Source organism: Phyllostomus hastatus, unplaced genomic scaffold, assembly GCF_019186645.2.
Source record: "Phyllostomus hastatus isolate PE091 unplaced genomic scaffold, TTU_PhHast_1.1 phas_scaffold_78, whole genome shotgun sequence".
NCBI lineage: Eukaryota > Metazoa > Chordata > Mammalia > Chiroptera > Phyllostomidae > Phyllostomus > Phyllostomus hastatus.
Genome location: NW_025334041.1, coordinates 107,758,845 through 107,782,753, shown reverse-complemented (window position 1 = coordinate 107,782,753; position 23,909 = coordinate 107,758,845). Strand labels below are relative to the sequence as shown.

Genomic DNA, 23,909 nt, shown 5'->3' with positions numbered 1-23,909 from the left:
TTTGGGTTTTCATTCACTAGACGCTCCTAAACTAAGGCATTTCTTTAAAGTCGGCATGACCAAGAATCAAGTTTCCCACAGAGGGCTGAGTTTCAGTGTCAGAACAGTGCTGTCACATACCCTTTTGATCATTCATTCAGCTGCTAATTTCTTCTCAAACCTATATATGTGAGGTCACCAGATGAACAGCAACATAGAAAAATGACTAAACCTCATGAGACTAGAAGCTAATACTTTACAGAAAAACAGGATGCTATTTTTCATTCAAGAAAACAGTCATTAGAAGAGTTTTTTGGTTTATAAGAGCCTCTCTTTGTTATTATTGCTGCTGTTCTTTTACAAACACCTCTTTTATTTTACATTAACTCCCAATGTTAATACGGTTATCGCATGTATATTAAATTCATAAGGTTTAGGTGCTACACGAAAGGTGTCAAGGCAAAATAATTTTCATAGGAAGCCCTCAGGTCTTCCTCAGTTACAGTAAAAGCAAAATATGTTTCCTATACTTAAAAAAAAGAAAACACTATCCAACAAACCCAAAACTAGATGTTTTAACTTGTCCTTGAAAAGTTGAGAAGTCAAGGGACTCTGGTATGTGTACTGTTTAGGAAGATGGTGAACATCAGAGAAGTAACCATTAGTCACAGCTGGATTCCTCAGCAACGACGTCGGCACTGGCACCACAGCCAGCCACCAGCAAGGACTGCAAGTAACTCTAACACACTAACGCCTATTTGATTTGGAAGGGAAAAAGGAACACAATGGTGCTGGCAGCATGCTGTTCCCTTTGCCATTCTCCATCCCAGGGCCTTGCAACATCATTACAAGCCCAGCTGTTAGCCAGATGTAATAAGCACATGAGCCTAAGAGAGTGTGAGAATAAAAATATTAGCATTATTTCCACGGAAATAGTCACACGGTTATTATAGAAATAATCAGCATTAGCATACTACAATGTTTATTTTGTTCTTAAATGTTGTAACACCCTAAGGGAAAAATTATCTTTATTTGAAAAAGGTTAAAAATGAAAGTACATGTTATATATCTTTGCTGGAAAATGGATTTGTTGAAACCATATGGAGAGGAAGAGGGAATCAATTAAAAACAGAAATCTAATAAATCTGAAATATTTCCAAATGAAATGCTTATGGTAAGCTAATTTCTTGTAAACAGTGCATTCAAGCCACTTGAACAGTCCCAGATGCTGAACGAACTTTGTGGTCTCGAAATAAAAGCCAACAGACCAACGTGGCTACAACTTCATTATCAATACAGTGGGGAACCAGAGGTCCATAATCAACCGATACGGTACTGTTTTTTCCTTTGCAAAATTTAGGAAGTTTGTGGAGTTTTACTAAATAGGCAATTTCATGTAAAATTTAAATTTAAACTTGTATGTGTTAAAAGATGATAATATTTTGTCATATTTTAAAAGTGAGGTAAAATCTACAGTTCTTTACATAACTTAGAAAAAAATGTTTCTATAAATGCCATAGTTTTGAAATGTATGGCAAGGTCTAATTCTTAAACTACCATAAATTTGCTTCAGTTGACATGTGTATGATTTTATTCAAGAAATATTCAAAACTTTTTTTTAAAATCTGAGTTATAAACGAAAGGTCGTGATCTATGCTGTGACCAGAAATCTCACCAGGTGAAATAAACATGGACCCTACCTGCTCCTCCGTCAGTAACGCACCAGGAGGCTCTGGCACAGGCTGCACGGGTAGGAGTTGGCACAGGGCTCCAAGGAGCAGAGAAACCTCCTTCATACTTCTCCAACAACATACGAGCACCATCTGAGCGGTTACATCACATGTTTTTCCTTCTTTACCTTGAAAAAAAAAATCTATTGCAACATTTGATTGCTCACATCCCAAGTTTCTTAGAACAGCTTATTTATCATTTCTCTAAGAATAATCTGCTTCAACAAACCAATTTGTCATAAATTATATTTACTCAGCAGAAAATAACTAACATTTGTTGAACATGTCCTATGACCAGGAATCATGCTGAGTCTTTTTTAAATAAATTATTTTCAAAATAAATTTAAAAATAAATATGATATTGTTTCAAAACTTACATCTAACCTTTGGAAATTAATGAAATAAACTCTCTCTGCCAGTCAGTAATCCATAAAATATGACTATAACAAATATACTTCATTACTTATACAGGTGAAGGTGGCTTTTATATCAGTAGAAGAGTAGAATAAGACTACTTAAATCAAAAGAAAATACAAATTTGCTTTCAAAATGTATTTAAATTCCATGGCAAATAAGCTGTAATTATCCTTACTCTTTTTTTCAAGGTTTAGAAATATTTTAAACTAACATTAAAAAAAATCCATGTTATTAAGTTTAAAAGGTAAGTAAGCAAAACAATATTTACAATGTAATCCCACTTGTGTTTTTAAAAACCCACTAAACTAAAAGGACAAATGTACATACACATAAAACACAGAGAACAGGTCTAAAAGGATCCACACCCAAAGGGAAGAAGTGGGATTAGGGAGGAGATGAAAGATAACTTTAATTTGTTTCTAAATCATATTTACCCCTGTATTGTTTGAAACTAACACAATAAACATATATTTATGTTACTTTGTGCAATTAAGGAACAAACCAATTTTTTACAAGACAATATCCCCATCTAGTGGAGAATGTAGAAGGTGCAATAAAGCGCTAAGATGCTGCTTCTGATGACTTTTTGTAGCATTCTAGAAAATTGTAAAAACACAACTAATGAGAAAATAAACAGTAAGAACTTGAATTCTGGAGGTTTGGTCCCACAGAGCAGCTCACACTGACTGTGTAATAAGGCTTGTTTCCGTGGAGAGGCTGCCTGACTACAAGAACACTCGACAATGAAGCACACTGAGAAAAGCCCACCACCGTCCAAACCCAGGCTCACCGTGCACCCCTCCTCTTGCCTCGCCCACCTCGCCCGGCTGTCAAGACAGGTTTTAGCATTCAAGTGCTTTTTTGTAGCACCTTATATACTGCACTAGAGCACACCAATTGCTGGTAAGAGTTTCATAAATTCATTCCCCAAATAAATCATTTATAAGCTCAAAAAAGACATCATTTTAAAAAAACCTTCTGTATATATCTGCAGCCTCTGATTTAATATAAAAAAGGGTATTTTGTCCTTTCTTTGTCACTGAAATGCTGATTACAATACGGATTTAACATATGCTACCTTTGATTTCTGCAGAAGTATCAACATTTGGAATACTGGCATTCAAGTCCTCCAAATCAAAGCTATCACGTTCCTTCAATATTTTAGCTTGATTGAAGTAATCATTAGTATCTCGTGGCTGAATCTCACTCAGAATCATCTGTAAGCGGCTTGCTGACTCTGAGGGAGAGAGAGGACAGTACATAAAACCCCAGGTTCACATCACATGCTGATTTTCCTTGTAGGTATTTGCCCTCAAAAACTGTAACTTTGAGCCCTGCCTGGTGTGGCTCAGTAAATTGAGTACCAGCCTGTAAATCAAAGAGTCATTGGTTGGATTCCCAGTCAGGGCACGTGCCTGGTTTGCAGGCCAGATCCTCAGTAGGGGCTGCGTGAGAGGCAACCACATATTAATGTTTCCTCTCCCTCTCTTTCTCCCTCCCTTCCCCTCTCTCTAAAAATAAATAAAGTCTTTAAAAAAAAGAAATTTGTAATTTTCAATGCTTGATAATCAGCTCTATCAAAAGGGACTCACGGGATACATAATGTGAAAATTTACTTATATAAGGTCTTAATGACACTGAGGGCACTTTTAAAATATGACAAATATATTAAATAGGTTGAAGCAAGGACAACAAAACCACAACAGAAACTGTCCATAGAGCAAATGCTGCCATTCCCTTTAAATCACTTTTCTTAGTGTTGTCTAAGAATCTCAAATATGGTGCTCAATCATGGGAAAGAAGAGCAATAAATGTTTATTAATTTTGTTTTAAGACATTGTTTTCCTATCGAAAACGTAAGTTATCAAAGTTTAAAGAGAGAAAGTTTAAAAAAAACATTAAAAAAAACCACCACAAACAAAAGCAATCTTTTATAGTCCAGGGATATCACAGACTCCATATTTGACTTTAAATGCATTAAGTAAATCCTGCTTTCTAAGCATGATTTCTAGTCCTAGTATTATATTAAACTTCATTTTTATTCTCTAAGCACTCACTGGATCTGAAAGTGTAAACTCTGTGAAAGGAAACATTTTTTCTTTTAAAGATTTTATTTATTTTCAGACAGAAGGGAGGGGAAGGAGAAAGAGAGAGAAACATCAATGTGTGGTTGCCTGTGGCAAACCCCTGCTGGAGACCTGGCCCACAACCCAGCATGTACCCTGACTGGGAATTGAACAGGAGACCCTTTGGTTCCCAGGCCGGCACTCAGTCCACTGAGCCACACCAGCCAGGGCTGAAAGCAAAACTTTTATCTGTTCACTGCTGCGCAGCCAGTGCCTGGAACAGAAACTGGCTCATGGCAGAGGTTCAGTAACATGGACTAAAGGATGAATGGATGAATAGGTAATAAAGAGCTAGCCAGGCCCAGAGTTTTAAAGAAAAGCACAAGTAGTAATCATCTAAAACCAATCAACAACTCAAAGAACAGGTATTAACTTACTATACGTATTATATACACTTATACCGTCAGTATTATGGGAAACACAAAGACCCAAACTGCTATCATGATGATTCAAACAACATCTTATATTCTCTTGTGGTTTCCATAAAATTTTGCCAAAAACAAACAAATATTGACAGCCATGAAAAAGTAACACTGGCCCAAAAGAAACCATGAAGACTAAGAAAAAAGAGGGATGATGAGAGTAAAATTTTAAGAAGCCTACCATTCATTTTTATGGCTTTCTGGGGAGACTTTTTTTCAAGGGATTCAGAATACATGCCAGATAATGTGAGGGAAAAGGCAGGAAAAAACAAAGACAACCAGAGCGAAAAAGAAAAGGCAAAATTAAGGAATCAGTGTGCCATAGACAAGTTTTTGAGATCAACAGATATTTTTAAATGTTCGAAACCTTAATTTTAGCATACTCTGCAGGCCCTATCCACAATAAGGTGACAAATATTCAAGATTTCTCATTCAGAATAGTAGGTTTACAGTTGTGAGTACATGAAACAGTTTACTCTTGTATTATTTATTAATTATTGTATTATTTTCCATACCATCACTGTAAACCTACTTTTGCCCCACCCTGTACTGGTATTTGCTTGCCTGATCCAAATATCAGCTATAATATTGGGTGTTCTTTATTCTTATACACTAAGTAGGAAAACCAAGACATCCAATTTTGATATTTAGACTATCAACCAAAATAAATAAATATGTCTTAGAATCATGAATCATCATGAATTTTCCAAGTCATTTTTAGTTAAGAACAAAACCTAACATTTTCTATGCAAACACACACCTCCAGGTTACTTAAATTATCAGTCCCAGGAACTACCTTGTATGAGGCAGTGTGTTTATGATATTTTTCAATACATTTTTAATACAAGGCTTTCATATGCACTCAAAAATGCATTTGAACTTTATTTAAGACCAAATGTAAATTTACTTTGGGGTTTTCTAGGTGTTAACAGCCGATCCCTTCTGGCACGTTGTAGTACAGCTATATTATCACATGCCACTTACAGCATCCCAGGCATTGAACTTAGTTCCCACCCTTTAAGGCATTGTTAATCCATTGGATTGTTCATTACAACAAATATTTATTGTGTACCTATTTCTACCAGGCACTGTGCTAAGCACAAGGAGAAAAAAAAATAGATAAGATTCCCCTTAAACTGTGACAACTCCATGAAGAAGCACTCCATGGAAGCGGAGAGTGGTAAGAGACAAGGGCAAGGTAACAAGAGCCAAACTATCACAAGACCTGGTCGGAGTCCCTAAAGTATTTTAAATAAGGGGGTTGGGTGTGGCAGGGCATAAGGTCCCGTAAAGGTTATGTGTAACATGATGAATTATATGGTTAGAAAAGATTACTTTGGTGTAGCGAGAAGGAGATAAGAGTAGATTGGGGGAAACCAGTTGAGAGGCCCCTGGAGTAGTGCAAACAAGAGAAGATAAAAGCCTGGAGTAACCGAGAAAAGCCTGCAGATAAAAAGAAAAGAGATTTGAAAGATATTTCAGGATCACACTGAAAGAACGCAGAGACAGGCTAAAAATAAGCAGCACAAGAGGTCAAGCAGCGCTAGGCTCCCGACCTGCCTGAACAGGCCGTGAGCAGGGCCATTTGCAAAGACTCGGGGGCTGCGAGAAGACAGATGAAATTTCATGATATTCAATGGGGGCATTTTGAGAATCTCCTTCTCTTTTTTTAATTAAATGGTCTTTGCCCATTTCAGATTCCTAAAATGTCGCCATCTCTGACTGAACCCCATCAACGACCAACTCTCTAATTCATAACTGCCTGCTCCCCAGTGCCAGCAATTACCAGTAGCTGGTAGGTTGTGCTCTGAAATGACAGTATTATAAAACCCAACTTAGCCCAGGGCAGGAAGTACCTGACTCATCACCTGGTAATTTATTTATTTACTTTGGTTATTTTGTTCCACTCAAAGATAGTATTAAAAAGGCAGAAATATCACTAATAATTACTTTTCTCCCCTGTGTAGCATATATAACTCTCCAAAGAAATGATTAGGGAAAAAATTTAAGAGGAAAGAAAAATGTATTAATCCGAGGTTTATTCCTTTGCTGACCTGAGTCAGTGTCCATGGGGATGAGGCCCTCCGGGGAGGAGCTCTGAATGACTGGAGACACCACGGCAGAGAGCCTGTAGGACATCAGAAGGAGCTTCTCCACCACAGGCCTCCACTCCCTCACCAACCGCAGGCTGCTGCAACAAGGACGTCAGGGAAATTTATACTAAGAGCAAAAGTCAAGTTTTGTAAATAGAAATCAATAGACGAAAGGAGTTAAAATAATCTGAGGTTCAAACTGTGCAATTGTTGAAACACTTAAGAAATAAAAATGTGTATACGTGTATTTTTAAATCTAATTTTTAATTATCTGTAAGGTCATACATTCCCTTCCCAGGACACATTCCAGTAAGAGTTTAGAGCCCAGAAATAAGTGTTCGGAAAACTGCGGATACACTTACTTTAGAGGTAACTGCTGCAAAGCCTTTGTTATACAGTGAACTCGTCCATACATTGGAAATGATGCTGCTGCCTGAAGCAGAGAATTTTCAGCCTGAATTATTTCTTCCTCAAGATTTTCTAACAAGCATTTGATAACTAGAAAAAGCAAACAAGCAAAAAGTAATGTAAGTTTAAAACCACACTTACAAATTTGTTAACAGCAGAACAGTTCCCATGAAAACACCCAATTCAACTGATCTTTATTGTACAGATTTTGAATTAAAAAAAAAACTCTTTCGAGGTTATTTAGCCTTTTATCCATTTCCAGTTACAGCAGAACTGAGTGTCTTTTCCTAAGTTCCTGGATCCATTTAGAGCATTCACTCCTAATCACTCCTCCTAGAATCCTCTATTTGGGGCATTAGACCCTAGGCCCATATGCTGTTTGGACACATACTTTTTTAATAATAGATTTACTGTGATAAAGTCATATTATATAATTTATACTTTTAAAGTATACAAGTAGTTGTCTTTAGTACATGCATATTCACAAGTACATCCAACTCTCACCACAATCAAATTTAGAATATTTTCATACTCCCTCATCAAAAAACCCTCACCCATTCTCAGTCACTCCCCTCCCTGCACTTTTCACCTTCCCAAGCCATAGGCAACCACCAATCTATTCTCTGTCTGTGCAGATTTGCCTATTCTGGACATAACATATAACATAATGTTTTCAAAGTTCATCCACGTTGTAGCATGTATCAAGATTTCATTCTTGCTTACAGATAAATAATAGTTCATTGTATGGATATACCACATTTTGTCTATTAACTAATTCATAAATGTGGGCTGTTTCTACTTTTTAACTATCATTAATAATGCTGCTATGAACATTCATGTATAATTTTTTGTTTGTTCTCTTAAGTATATGCCCATTATGAACTGAATATCTGTATCCCCCCAAATTCATGTTGAAGCCCTAACCCCCAATGTGTTGCTATTAGGAGGTAGAGCCTTTAGGAAGCAGTTAGATTTCAATGAGGTCATGAGGGTGGGACCCTCCCCATTGGACCAGTGTCTGTATAGGAAGAGGAAAAGAGACCCAAGCTTTCTCTCTCTCCTCCATGTGGGCACAAAGCAAAAAGGCTCCTGTCTGCAAGCCAGGAAGGTTCCCACCAGGAAAGGAAGCTGCCAGCACCTTAATCTTGAACTTCCCAGCCTCTAGAAATGAAAAAAAATCAATGTCTATTGTTTAAATTATCCAACCTATAGTGTTTTGCTATAGCAGCCTGTGCTGTCGAAGACACTTCCAGAGCAGAACTGCGGAGTCATACGGTGACTATTTAATCCTTCGAGGGACTGCCAGACTGTTTCCAAAGTGGCTGCACCATTTACATTCCCACCAGAAGTTATGAAGGATCTACTTTCTCCACATCAACACTTGCTACTATTTTTTTATTATTATTATTATAGTCATCCTACTGGATATGAAGTACTCCTCACTGTGATTTTGATTTGCATTTCCTAATGGCTAATGATGTTGAGCATTGTTACATGTACTTACTGTTCATATTTAACTTTTTTGGCTATTCAGGTTCTTTGTCCATTTTTAAATTTGGTTACACCCTTTTAATAATGAAGTATGAAAGCTCTTTATATATTCTGGATACAAATCTCTTACCAGATAAAGGATTTGCAAATATTGTTCCCATTCTGCCATTTTCTTTTCACTTTCTTGATGGTATCCTTGATACAACAAAAGTTTAATAAATTCCAATTTATCTAATTTTCCTTTGTTGTTTATGTTTTGGGTATCATATCTAACAAACCACTACCTACACCTCAAGATCACAAAAATTTATACTCAAGTTTTCTTCTAAGATTTGTTTTCTATTTATTGTTTACATTTAGGTCTTTGATTCATTTTTAAGGTAATTTTTGTACATGGTATGAAGTAATGGGTCCAATTTTATTTTTTCACAAGAGAATATCCAGTTATCTCAGAAGAGTAGATGTCTTCCCTCACCACTCAGGAGAGAATTATATTTTAAAATTTAGAACTGTGTATAACCAGTAAATTATTAATTTTAGGGACATATTAAGAACTCCTAAAAATCATCAGGAAAATAACAACTCCATAGAAAACTGAACAAAGGACATGAAAAAGCATTTCACCAAAGGGGAAAAGTGAACAGCTTCTAAACATGCAAAAGGATGCTCAACTACATTAGCAATTAGAAAAAGGTAAGATTAAACCACATGAGATACCATTTTATGTTCTGCAAATTTTTAAAATCTGACAATAGCAAGCTATGGTGATAATGAGATATACCACAACTCGCATTCATAGGTGGGAGTTTTACTTTGAAATTCTATCTGGCATCATCTAGTAAAGTTAAAGATGCACATACTTTATAACTAGGCTATTCTACTTTTTTGTTTACTATAAACCCTTAGACATGTGCGTTAGAAAAGGTATACAAGAATGTTCATATCAGCATTATTTATTTAGGAGAAAAAAGTCCATCAATGGAAAATGCATTAATAAACTTTAATAAATGCATATAATATATATTACTATTTATATAAAATTCAAAATCACGTGAAAATAAATTTGTCATGTATAATGTGCAATATTTTGCCCACATTTTTGGTGTATCAGGACAATACTCTAACTAACTGAGCTACCTGGCCAGGGCTAAACATCAATGTGTGGCTGCTTCTCACATGGACCCAATTGGGGACCTGGCCTGCAACCCAAACATGCACCATGACTGGGAACTGAACTGGCAAACCTTTGGTTCACAGCCCACTGAGCCACAGCAGCTGGGGCTCTATTTTGCCCACATTTTTAAAGGAAAAATAAGGATGCGCATTATACATGGGTAGTACTAATTCCATATGTTTTTAATCCTTTTATTTATGCTTATGCATTAAAAGTGTAACTCTAGCCCTGGCTGATGTGGCTCAGCAGATTGAGTGTCAGCCTTCAATCAAAGGGTCACCGGTTCGATTCCCAGTCAGGGCAAAAAAAAAAAGAAAAGAAAAGAAAGAGAAAGGTGTAACTCTAGAAAGCAATAATGACATTCATATGCAAAATAATACCCTGCAATACAGTAACTGGTTTTGTTTTTAAATATAAATAAATAAATAATTGAATTTTAAAAATTAAAATGAAAGATATTTTCCTAAAGTTTGAGCCAAAAACATGGGTGTGCATTATGCACAGCAAAATGCAGTAACATATTGTTTAATGGTATATACACAGGTGGTAAAACTTTGGTAAAAACAAGAGGAAAGGTTAATATAAAACACAGAAAAGTAACTACACAGTGTGGGGGGGAGAGGGAGCTATGACAACAGAGAGCCTTCAAAGGTATGGCTGCTGCTGTGTTTCTTAAGCTGGGTGTTATCACTTAGCTTGGGAACAAAACTTGTTAAATTTTTATATTATTACTCCTTAAGTCGTATATATTTAAATATTTTTTAATATTTGAAATTTTTCATAAAGTTTTAAAACTTTGGAGAAAATTTTCAACTCTGTATCTAACCTCTTTTTGTAAAAAAATAAAAATCCCTATCTGCCCTTATTTCCAGTACAATTTCAAAGTGAAGGTTTTAAAATTAAGTACCTAACTCTCCAACAAATATTTGTTGAACTCAGCCAACTGAGACCCTAGGCTTTAGAACTGGCTGTCAGGAAAGAGTAAAAAGCAGGGGTACGTCGGCCAGGTGAGACATGAACTATGGCAGACAAAGGAACTCTCTGCTCTACTCAGAAACAACAAAGACGATGTGGCTACAGTCAGGGTAAAATTTCTGCAGAAGAACAAGTACATTTTTAGTACAGAGAGAGTTCAATAGCAGCTTTACTAATGTACACTTGCACATCTACTTATTTAATATGAACATCTGTTTAAAAGCAAGTGTTAGAGCTGAGAAAACTATTTGCATGAGAAACTCAGGGTATTCTCATAAGCTGGTAAACTACTATGCTGGTAAACTCAAACAAAAAACCACAAAGAAATGTTTAACCATTAGATATTCTAACTAAATGAATAATGAATGAGTAAGATACTGGTTTTGATAAATAAGAGCAAAAGGTCATTTACTCAATACAAACCCATTAATGTGTTACTTTCCACCACAGCAGCAGACTTATCTCCATCTCCACACAAAACCTGCTGAGTTAAGTAGGTGGACAGAGATGACGGCAGAGCGTTCTGACAGATCAAGAAGTTCAGCAGGTAGGAAGCTGTTACACAGTCATAGGGTTTGGTGCTGGTGCTGAGCGCCAGTGCTGCCTGGAATAAGCCTTGCAGTTTCTCCGAATCCTAGAATAAAGCACAGACTCGGTAACTGTCACTGAAACATTTCTTTAACTTGAAGAAATAAAAAAGAGAGCCTGCTGCATAACTGCAACTCAATGAGAACATTAATTCCCTTTCTCCTTGAATATAGTTAGAGTTTTCATTATAGTAATTAATGATTATTATTAATCAGTTCTAGTGACGAGGGTCTTGAAAATAATATTAGTTGGGATATTCAACATTGTTATAGCTTTTTTTTTTTTTTTAAAGTACCTTCCTTCAGCAAAAGTGTACTTTTTCCTGCAGGAATTCTGCTATGACAATAGCCAGATCATTCCCATCATTTCTATATACAGAGACCAGAGTTGTTCTGTATATTCAGGTTGTTTTACCTGGTCGGCATAGTCCTACCCTTCTCCCTTCCTTCTTCCCATAGAACTAGTTCAAAGGACGAAAATACAAATCCATACAAAAATACAAATCCACCAGGCTGCTCCTGGCAAAGCTCCAAGTATACACATGGAAGATAAACAGAGAAGTCTCGGAAATTCTGCATCAGAGCTCCCACACTTGTATCTACCTATAACTCATGTACAAATCCACTCACACAGCCCCATCCTAAAAGAAACAGAACAAAGGACAATTCACTGTACTACCCATGGAAAGGCAAGTGGGCTGAGGACAGGAGACGTGGGTCCTAGTCCCAACTCCACGATTGACAAGGAGCATGTTCACCATGCTGGAACCCAGTGTTTCACTGCTCAAAAATACTGATTAGACTAGGATTATTCCATAGCTGTCTAATATAAGAAAAAAAATCATTATAAACTTAATTTTGAGTTTCATTACAGGTACACTCACAATTAACGATGTCAAATGTACTAATTCAAATATTAGTTAATTTCAATTTAAATTCTTTGCCCTTTGATATGTTTAATTTTTTTATAACATAAAAACCTTAAAAAGTGTCCAAAAGCTCAACTCTAAATAGTATTGGAAATAACCAATTAACCATCTAAGCCATTTCTTGTAACTAACAGTTAAGTCTCTGAATTCCTTAACTAACCAGTTAGTAAGAAACATAATATACAGCCTGTGGAATCTAAAATATCTTTGTTCTACCATCTGAGGTCAATCAGGTCAACATGTAATATAAAGACCTTGGATATGTTGTTCCACAAGAAATAAGGGCAGTAGATTTTATATATACATATCTATGTGTGTATATATGTGTGTGTGTATATATATATATATCCTTAGAGTGCTTAGGTTAGCATTCAAAATGTTTTAAATTTAACTATATTAAAATATTAATTATATATTAATAATATATTGATATAAGGTATACCAAGAGAAAAACTTTGGAAATATATAATTAATATTTAAAAATCTTCAATGCATATTCCTAAGATCATTTTACTAATATGCACGCCACACCAGATATGAAACCATGGGAAGTGCAAGGTGCTGGGAAGAGAGTGGAGGCTGGAGATGTAGTAGCCCGACCAGGGAGAGAACTGTTGTTAACCTCAAGTACTTTTGAGTTTCAGTCTCGGTTTAGCTATTGCCTGTAGGAAGATGAGAAACATATTTTCTACCTCACTTAACACCCAGCTACCCAGTCTACTAAGCAGGGAGATTATCTCAAAAATTTTTGTTCAAGTTACAGTAAGTGATGTATTTTGATCAAGCATTAACATGTCCAAGGAAACTGGGGAGACCACATTAACTGAAATGTACCAACAGTCTCGTAAACAACAAAACCTACTGCCTCCTACACCTCCCTTTTTATCAAAACAATTAAAAAAACAAAGCTCACTGATTTGGGCTTTGCTTTCTGTACAGCATTACCTCCTTCCCCAGCCCCTAGCCCCACCTCCGCCATCCCGCCACCCCACAACAGCAGAGACACTAATGATAACTGAAGCCGCCAGAAGTGGAAGAAAGCAGATGCAAAGAGCCTGGACAACCCACTGATCATCTAGTGCTTTAAACAGTGAGTTTGCATGCATACACATTTACATAGGAAAAGTCAAATACCTGCAACTGTACAACTGTTTTTGGTAACTTCATCAGAAGATCAAATGCTAAAACTTTCACTGTTTCAAAAGTGCTGGTTAAACAACCTATTAGTGTTTGGAAATGGCCGACATCAATATCATGACTGAGTTGATACACTGTTTGGGCCTGACCTAAAAAAAAAAAAAGATTTAAAAGTGCATAAAACATAAAGAAAATCAACATTTTGAAGTTATTTGGCCAAATTTATAGAACATTTGTACAAAAATTCACACTTCATACTTTACCCATAATAACATAAAAATAATTTTTCCATTAATTTTATTTCTTAAAATGATAAAATAATAGGTAGTACAGTTTTCTAAATAGGAAGTAAATGTTTTTTGTTTAAATAAAAATTTTGTTTAAAACCACTTCATTCTTTTTCAAAAGGTTACATATTATAACAGATGCCTAAGTTATTTTTTGAATAAATAAAAACCAATAAATGAAGAAATACACCTTTAGAAAATCTTCATAAAACTTCTTGACCTAGACTCCAAAATCCTACCGTATCTTAGTTAAGCTGATACCGAATAATCAAGGTGACACAGCGTGACAGAACTCCTGGGCAGTGAAGATAAAAGGAGAAAGCTTTTGGCCCATGCAGGCAAAAAGCTCGATTCATCTACAAAGTGGAAAAACAGTCCGGCTTCACTCTCAGACACAGCAACATGCAGTGCTAGAAGACGGTGAGGCAATACTTACAAAATCCTCAGGGAAAGAAAGTATGACCAAAAATTGTGCATCAAAATCTGACTGCAATGTCAAAAATAATAGCAATATAAGTATTTTTGAATGTACAAAAAATTAAAAAAAAAAACATTTCCCCAACTCTTCTCAAAGAAAGATGAATTTCAGCCAAACAAGAAACGAACAGAAAAACTATCACAAAAGAATGCTGTCAATGAATTAATTTAACTCCAAGATCAAGACTGAGCAACTGTGGCAAATAATGGCTTTCATAGCAGAATGTGAAGAACACTTAATAGCATTTAACAAGTTAACCCGATAAGTTAACCTGATAATAACTGAAAACGGTCCTGTGCTTACTTAATTTGACAAATGTTGTTCAATATAAATCAGTGAATTTTTTATTTCATCTTAATTCACAAGGTAGTATACCCCTGTGAAATTCATAAAGCAAGGAAATGAAGTTTTTGTCACTTCATTCACACCTCTGCTCAAATTTGCTTCTCCTAGTCAAATTTGGATACCTTTCTTTTTCTTTTCTCTTGCCTTATTGTTCCGCTAAAACTTTCACTACAACAGGGAACAGCAGTGGTGAAAGTGAGCATCTACGTCTCAGGAGAAAGGCTGTCTGTCTTTCCCCGTGAGCATGATAGAATGTTGGCCGTGGGTTTTTCATGAATGTTCTTTATCACACTGAGACGTTCCTTATATTTCTAGTTTGCCGAGTGTTTATCGAGATTATCGTGTGTTTTTCCTTCGTTCTAATGTGGTACGTATTGTATATTACATCGACTATTTTTTCCTTATGTTGAACCACCCGTACATTCCTGGGATTAAATTCCATGTACTTCGCCATGATGTATAATAGTGTGCTGTTAAGATTTGGTTTGTCAGTACTTTGTTAAGAATTTTTGCATCTATATTTTTAAGGGAGACTAGCCTATTGTTCTCTTGTGGAGTTTATCTGGCTTTGGTAGCAGGGTGATGCTAGCCTCATAGAATAAGTTAGGAAATGTCCCCTCCTCTCCAATTTTTTGGAAGAGTTTGATTAGGATTAGTATTCATTCTTCTTCCAACGTTTGGTAGAATTCACCAGTGAAGCCACTCCTGGACTCTGCTTAGAGGCTTTTGATTACTGACTCTATCTCTTTAGTTGCTATTGGTCTGTTCAAACTTTCTATTTTTCTTAGGTAATTTTATGTTTCCAGGAATCTGTCCATGTCATTCAGGTTATTAAGTTACTGGAAATACATTATTCAAAGCATTGTCTTACAATCTTTGTTATTTCTGTAAGCTCAGTAGAAACATCCTTTCATTTTTTTATTTTAGTTATTTATGCCTTCTTTTTTCCTTAGTCAGCATAGTAAAAACTTTGTCAGTTTTGTTGATCTTAAAAAAAAACAAAAAACAACTTTTGGTTTCGTTGATTCTCTGTATTGTTTTTCTGTACTCCACTTCATTTATCTCCATACTAATCTTCATTATTTCCTCCCTTCTGCTACCTTTAGGTGAGGTTTGCCCTTCTTTTTCTAATTCCTTGAGGTATAAAGTCAGATTATTGACTTCAGATCTCTCTTCTTTTTCAATGTTGGCATGTACAGCTATAAATCTCCCTCTGAGCTCTGCTTTTGCTTCATCCCATAAATGTTAGTATGCTATATTTTTGTTTTCATTTCTCTTGGAGTAGTTTCTAATTTCCCTTGTGATTTCTTCCTTACCCACTGGTTGTTTAAGAGCTATGCTCAAATAGGCAGCCCTCTCTGACACTACTGTATGAAACAGCTAGCCCTCCCCATCCTCCCAGGCCGTCTGGGACATCTCCTTCCCCTTCTTAGCTTGAAATATTTCTTCACAGTTCTTACCCTCACCTGAAATTCTATGCATTACTTGGGAATTTACTGTCTGATTCTCTTCACTAAAATCTAAGCCGGAAATGGGAAGCACTGCGTATCTTTGGCTGCATGACATATAATAAGCACTAAATAAATATTCACCAAACAACTCTTTAATCCAATTGTGAAATCAAGTGTTTCACCATGAATACTGTGATATTTTATTGAGTAAGAAAGATGCATGTGGCTTATTATTCTTGAACTAGGACATACTTGAGGAAAAGGAGAAACCATTTGACTAGTTCCAAATCATAGACTTTCTGTAAAATAAGAACATTAAAGTTCTTGAGAAAAAGATGAAGAGTAAGTCCACATTTCCCATCCTGTATTTCACGGCCATGCCTCTTTAGCTTCCTTTAAAGGTAATAGATACAGTATGACTTGCATCATTTGCATTACCCCCAAGTTGTGTAATTAACATAAATACTGTGACAATACTATGATAACAGTCACTAATTATGTGACTCATTCATTAGGAAGATGAATCAGGTTTTTCACTTTTAAAGTACATTTAAATGTATTAAACTACTCTCTCAGTTGAAAAATTACCAGTATAATTCAGCCTAGTGTTATTTCCCCTATACCTAAGTGCAACTATAACTACATTAAATGTACAGAAAACCTTTTGTTAATTGGACACTCTTAGATAAAAGTTTATTTTCTAAGTTCAGCTGTAGTACCATTGAAATTCTCTAAATTGATGGATGCCCCTATATACCTTTTCTGTGGTGGTTATAACAATTTTTACCACCAACTTGGTAGCTTAAAACCACAGAAATCTATTCTCTCCCAGTCCTGGAAGCCAGAAGTTCAAAATCAAGGTGTTGTTAGGGCTGTGCTTACTGGAGAGACTCCAAAGGAGAACTTGTCCCTTGTCTCTTTCAGCTTCTGCTGGCAGCCAGGATTCTATGGCTGCCACATCGACTCCTCCTCTCCCATGTTCCCCTCTCCCCTTTGCCTCCGCATCTCCCTTTGCCTCTCTCATACCGACACTTGTGATGGCACGGAGGCCCATTCAGATCATCTGAGATTATCTCACTTTAAGATCTTAACTTAATCATATCTGCAGAGAATCTTTTTCCAAGTAAAGTTTCCACACACGGGTTCTAAGGATTTGATGTGAATAGCTTCTGGAGGTCATTTTTCGGCCTCCCACATCTACTTTCACAAGGTGATCAGATTGACCATCCTGGGACAAGCCAATATCATGTGCTTCCTGATATGATGCCCTGAGAAAAACATCACATCACCGAGGCAACATTCCTACCAAAAATGTATAACCTCAATGAAATCATGAGGAAACAGTAAGAGTGAATACATTTTTCTAAAATGTTAATGTCACAAAATAACACTTTCCAGATTAAAGGAGGCAAAAAGAGATATAACAACAAAATGCAATGTATGATCTTGGACTGGTTCCTGAATTACAGGGAAAAGATTTTTTTCTAAAAAAGGCTACCTATTGGGACAATTGGAAAACTTTGAATATAGACTATATATTAGATAACAGCATTACATCAACATTAAATTTCCTGAATGTGATATCTGTGTTATTGTTAGAAAATTAATGATAAAGAGACAAAGCAAATATGGCAGGTTCTTGAATAACATCATTTCATTCAATGCCCTTTCATTATAACATTGATGATAGATTCCTGGCAGGGGCCACTGTCGATGTGGAGTCTGCAAGTTCTCCCCATGTCGGCATGGGTTTTCTACAGGTAGTCCAGTCTCCTCCCACATCCCAAAGATGCGCATGTTTGGGTAACTGGGGTGTCTGAATGGTCCCAGTCTGAGTAAGTGTGGTGTGTGGGGGAGCTTGCTCCCTGCAAGGGAAGCGCATCCTGCCCAGGGTGGGTTCCCACCTTGTGCCTTGAGCTGTCAGGATGGGCTCAGGCCACCCAAGACCCTGACCAAAATAAATGGGTCGGAAAAGAATTATCTTACTTGTTTTTATTAATCTTTCTTAAACGTATGTGTATCTCACATTTATTTCCATGTTTGGTATTAGAAGTGTTTTAGGTCTTTACTTAGAAGTTAGGTGATGTTTTTGTGGCCAAATGTATGCTGTAGAAACTCAACTCCTGTTTATAACAACTAGCCTTTGGTAAAATTGGTCTAGTTACGTGCTGTTTCACTTAAAATTACAACTTCAAAAACCCATTATTGCCATTAAGTGTGGACTTTCTGTATGGCAAAATATAAACAAGTAGTAAATCTACGTAGAGGATACATGGCCATGCACTGAACTATTCTTGAAACTTTACTGTTGGTTTAAATTTTTTCAAATAAAAACTTGAAAATAATGGTTTTTGAGCCTGGAAGCAAGCCTGTGTTAGTACCAAATTACTCTCCTCCTAGCTAAAAAATTACACTTTGCTAAAAACTTAAACTAAAAAAAAAATTCTAATTATAATGTAAAGTTCCCTGATCCTCTGGCCATTCCTTCAGAAAAAGCACCTGAGCAGGACATTTTTCTGTTTGACCACGATCAAGAAAGACTGAGCACAAACAAGAAATCCATGTGAAAACATGCATAAACTCATGTACACGGATAAAAAGAATCGTATCTTGTCGCAAAGGGAAAAAAACTCAGAGGGAAGTTACATGTTCAGCCTCTCCGAGGGCCCCCCGGAAGAAGAAACCAAGGGCATCACTAAATCAGAATACCTGGAAACGACGCCCTCTTACAGTCCGTCTGCACCAGACTGAGGCTTACGAAATGCACAGCATGTGAAGGGAAACCACATTTTAACCACAAAGACTCACTGAGGAATGTTATACATAAAACTATTTTGTTTTACATTTAAAACTTAACTGACTGAGCACTATATTAGGACATCAACATGTAAATTGGGGCATGAGGAGAACAGCAATTCTTGTAATAATCACAGTTCCATGAAAACTAGTTTTGAGTTGGTAAATAGTAACTATTGACAGTGTCTCGCCCTCTTGTCCCTTATTGACAAATTTAATTATGTGCACATAAGCATTATATAGGGAGAATAGAACCTCCCATAAGAACCTAAAAAAACAAAACTCAAATTCAAGTAAAACAAAAAGTGTTTCAAAATAAAAACACTTTCCTTCCTAAACATTATTGAAAACTTACCTTCGGGGACAGGGAAAACTTCAGCTATTGAGCCTAAAATGGTTAGAGCTGAAAATCTAGTTGGGTAGGAAGAGCCAGGAAACAAGGCTTCAAAAAGACTGTTGCAAATGGATGACATGAAACTCTAAAAATAAAGTACAATAAGTATAATTGAGTTAACTCACAATAGGTTATCTTCAAAGCATCACCTTTAACAATGGGGCTTTTTCTTTTAATTAAGGGAGAAAAGATTTTTTTTTTAGACAATACTAGCTGTTCGGTTCCCTGGACAATTCTGATTGACACCCTTGATCATAAGCTACATCACACCCTTAATGAACTCTGTACTTGTAGAGTCAGTAAGTACAATTCCAACTGTACTCCTCTCAAGAAAAAAACATTTTTAGTAGAAACAACTCCATTCTGCCCTGACTTATGCTAAAGCTGTATGACTACTGACTTTCTTCACCAGGGGCATTCAGGCATCAAAGGGATGTATACATTGTAAGTTTTTAAATGACCAAAGAAATATCCAATATGTACTACCCAATAAATCTGATGAATGTAATGCTTTATATATTTGGCTATAATGACATAATTCCTTTAAAAAGTCCAAGAATTCCATTGTCTTCTGTCTGCCCCTTTGAGACTCCTGCTCTACTATTCTGTTTATACAAATGATGAAAAATTAAAACTTTCAGTAAAATGCAATTTTTCAACCAAAAGCAAAGTAGAAAATTCTTCATACAGGATAAAATCTGCTTCCTCCAAATAAAATAATAATAGTTCTTTTTTTCTGTGTAAGATCAAAGAGAAAAATTATTAGGAAAAGTTGTGATTCTCAGGCATCTCATCACTACCATGCCCTGATGACATATATTTGTAACTGAGCAGACAAAAGCAGCTCTAGTCTCAACTGACTCTAGTAGGATCCCTGCATTCATTTCTTTGGTCAAGGACTTACAACTTCGAGGATTTATCCCACAGGCCCTTACAGACCTTATGTAAGAGTTTATTAGTTTATTATTTCTATTGGGTTTCAAAGAAATAGGATAGTTATTAAAAATATCCTAGTTAAACTAATTTTAATTATAAATGAGTAACATAATATTCCTATTAAAGGGCAACATGTTCATCCTTTAAGAATGATCTTATACCAATTAGTGTCATTTATAATATTTTTAGATAGAGTTCTTTCCCTCAGCCAGACTGCAAACACAATGAAGGCAGGGACCATGGTTTATATAGTACATTTATATCCCTAGTCCTGAGCATACTGTCTTACACACACATACAAGATTTGCTCTAGTTACTTTTTTTAAGAGTATTTTTTTAAGAGAGAGAGGAAGGGAGGGAGAAAGAGAGGGAGAGAAACATTAACATGTGGTTGTGTCTTGCACACCCCCTGCTGGGAACATGGTCCACAACCCAGGAATGTGCCCTGATTGGGAATGAACCAGCAACCCTTTGGTTTGCAGGCCAGAGCTCCATCCACTGAGCCACATCAACCAGGGGTGCTCTTGTCACTTTTAATGGCTCCTAGTGAGATTTCCAATTACCATAACTAGCATTCAAAACTCTACTTGATTACTAATTTCCAACTTGCTTTTCTAACTCACTCACCATTATTCACCTCCTCTGTTCCTCCAAGTATCTTATGTCATTCACATTAGTGGATTCACCATTCCCCAAATTCTCTGTCCTTTCTTACCTCCAAACCTTCACTTAAGCTGATACTGAGGGAAAACACTACTCAGATTTTAGAGTCAAGAGCAAATCTGGATCACTACTTATGAGCTGAGAGACCTTGAGCAGGTTACTCAACTTTTCCCAGCTTCAGTTTTGTCACTTTTATGTGAAGATAATAATGTCTATCTCACAGCAAATAAAGCATTTTATAAACTTAAAAGTACTCTAGCTATTAATACCAGTTTTTCAGTTATAAAATAACCTCCTTCACTGGACTAAGAACATCCTTTCCAGATAACGGCCTCTTCTCTTCCCCACTGCTCAGTCTGTCAACGGGCTCTGGGCCTACCACACACTGTGCACGACACTCACTGTCACGCTGGTGTTCACAAGATAATGCCAAAGTCGCAACCTCCAAAGCCACAGGCGACTACGGTTGGGAGAAAATGTAAGAACCACGAGACTGACTCAGATTAAGACTCTAAAGACTAGCCGTCAAAAAATATATATCCATAAGCACAGCTAAGAAAACACGCACACACAGAAATCCAGAACGTCAATCCACAAAACTGGTTTTGTGTTTCTAAGTACCTAATTCAGAGAAAATATCACGTTACCCCTTGCAAAAAGAAGCAAAAGAGATGTGTTTTCGTAGACCCCAGAAAGGCTAAAACATAACTGTTCCACACAGTAAGTGCTCAGTATATACTCTAATCACTTTTAATGACTCCCAGCAAGGCTCTCTGGAGTGATTTAGAGGTTCAAAGAGCTTTCTCACTTTATCCTCAAAACCACCCTTTTCATGGAGGTTACTAACCCCACTTACAGTTGAATAGATTCATAAAGGAAGCCAACTAGTTAATAGCAGAATTAGGACTAGATTGTACTTTTCTAATCTTCATTGTTGGGATTCTACAAAAACAAAGCTGAGTTCAGCCTTTGTATAAGAATATTCTTCTTCAGATGACTTTTTACCTTTTATTACAAAATTGAAACCTAGGACCCATCTGTAATGTTTAGGGTAGGTAGTATATTATGGCTCCAATGTATCAATTTATTACACTTGTTTCCCTAAATGAAATAAAATAGATGAATGCTGTCCTCTACCTGTGTCTTAGAAGAAAAATTAGAGTCTACTTCTGAGAGACTAGATTTGGAGTGAGAAACCGGTGGTGAAAAGCTCATTCTGTCTAGATGGACAGAAATTAAAGTTGTCAAGATAAGCCCTGGCCCAGACTGGGGCTTCTATATCTGAGGTTCCATCCATCCCATTAACACAATATCCTAAAAGTCACCCTACCCTAGTCTTCAAGCTCTCCCCAAAATGGGATAAACAGGAACCTCCATAGCTGGGCCATGGGCCAGGAGCCCATCAAGCCACTGAGTATCACAGTATAACAGAAGCAGGCCCAGACACAGCCGTCTTCCACCCCAGGGAGGTATGGAGGAGTTCAGGGCCAGCAATTACCTTTTGGTTAAAGGACTAAATTCACCTGGCCCACAGAAGCTGTAAATTATTGAGGACAACTCATTAATATCATTTTCCAACAGATCTGAAATCCAGCACTGGTTCCACAGCTCAGTCTGCCTCAAGAGAAGTGCAAAAGCACCAACAGGAATATGTGGAACCCAGCCTGAAGGACACAACACATAAGCCCTACTTACCAGGAGACTTCCATTTCTTTCCTTTTAATGCATGTTCATAATAATGTTCATTCATTGTTTTGGGTTTCTTACAAATCCATATGTCTAGAAGTGTATCACCTACCTTATATTGCCGTAAAGAAACAGAAGGGTGTTGTTTGGTTAACTCATTCTCTGGTTCGTGTTTGGATTTGTTTTGTTCCAGTTTATAAAGTACCTGAGAACTCTCCTGTATCCTACAAAACAACTTTGGAGAAAAAGAAAAATGAAGCACATGTGAGCCATGTGAACCTTCAACGTCAGCCTACAAGACAAAGGAAACACTTTCTAAATTCTTTACACTAAAACTTGAGGCAAGGAAAATACTGGTTTTTAAACTCTTAATGTTTACACAGTGTCTCTTTCTGATAGAAAATTAGCGTTTATATTTTAAAAACCAAAACCAACATATTACTGCAAACCAGAACACAAGTCATTAAATCACAGTTGTTTCCTTTAGGTCATCCTGAACCTAACTAAAGATAATATATTTACTTCTATACTCTAACAATTCTTCATTCCATAAATGTGTCACATGATTATTTCAAGTTGAATTATTCAATAATGACTGTTTCACGAGGTGCTTCGCGAAACTATAAAAATACAAGGGCATCCTCCCTTCTCCTAACAAAGTTTCTTAAGATAACTCACACCACAAAAACTCATCACTAAATTTTTTTCCCTTTCAAAAAGCCCAGTTTGATTTATTACACCAAAATGACAAGACTTTTCACTGCGGACTTGAATCCCACACGTACACCCCTCTTCCGGAGCACGGCACCGCTCACAGAAGGACTGTGAAGAGCTGCGGCTCTCCCAGCCCGTGACCGTTATTCTCACTCACTCCCAAGGTCGGGGCTCTTTTGATAAAACATTTCAAGAGCAAAGTTCACACATTCCAATGCTTTCTGATGAAAAACTCTACCTTTTTAAGAAGAGAACAAATCTGCTGCCGCACTCCTGGAGATTGACTATTAAGATTGTATGTGATAAAGAACTGAATCCACTGCATTTCTTCGGTGGAAACGATTTCTGTGCTTCGATTACTTTCACAAAGCAAGCCTAATGTATCTATCCGTACCTAAAACACATCAAGCAATAAAATGTTAATTTTTCTTCCTTTCTTTTTTAAAAAAGAGTTTATTTATTTTTAGAGACAGGGGGACAGAGAAAGAGAGGGAGAGAAACATCAATGTGTGGTTGCCTCTTGTGCACCCCCTACTGGGGACATAGCCCATAACCCAGGCGTGTGCCCTGACTGGACACTTTGGTTCGCCGGCCTGCATTCAATCCACTGAGCTACACCAGCCAGGTAAAATGTTAATTTTTCAATGAAATAAGCAAAGCCTAAACCACTCGACATGGTTAATTATTTACA

General features: G+C 36.6%; 1 protein-coding gene across 4 annotated transcripts in view; it reads right to left on the bottom strand.

Moving 5' to 3' along the window:
* THADA (THADA armadillo repeat containing) overlaps positions 1–23,909 on the bottom strand; it is a 286,751-nt gene that overhangs the window by 242,735 nt on the left and 20,107 nt on the right. For all 4 annotated transcript variants that reach the window (XR_006784399.1, XM_045827761.1, XM_045827762.1 and 1 more), the window contains exons 13-21: positions 23,457–23,612; positions 22,617–22,739; positions 19,181–19,304; positions 13,466–13,617; positions 11,239–11,449; positions 7,130–7,265; positions 6,729–6,865; positions 3,205–3,363; positions 1,680–1,837 (exon numbers count right to left, since the gene is read on the bottom strand). Coding sequence is in view for 3 of the 4 variants with exons in the window: in XM_045827761.1 (XP_045683717.1) it covers positions 1,680–1,837; positions 3,205–3,363; positions 6,729–6,865; positions 7,130–7,265; positions 11,239–11,449; positions 13,466–13,617; positions 19,181–19,304; positions 22,617–22,739; positions 23,457–23,612 (1,356 nt within the window). In the remaining variant the exon portion in view is untranslated. The remainder of the gene's footprint in view (positions 1–1,679; positions 1,838–3,204; positions 3,364–6,728; positions 6,866–7,129; positions 7,266–11,238; positions 11,450–13,465; positions 13,618–19,180; positions 19,305–22,616; positions 22,740–23,456; positions 23,613–23,909) is intronic.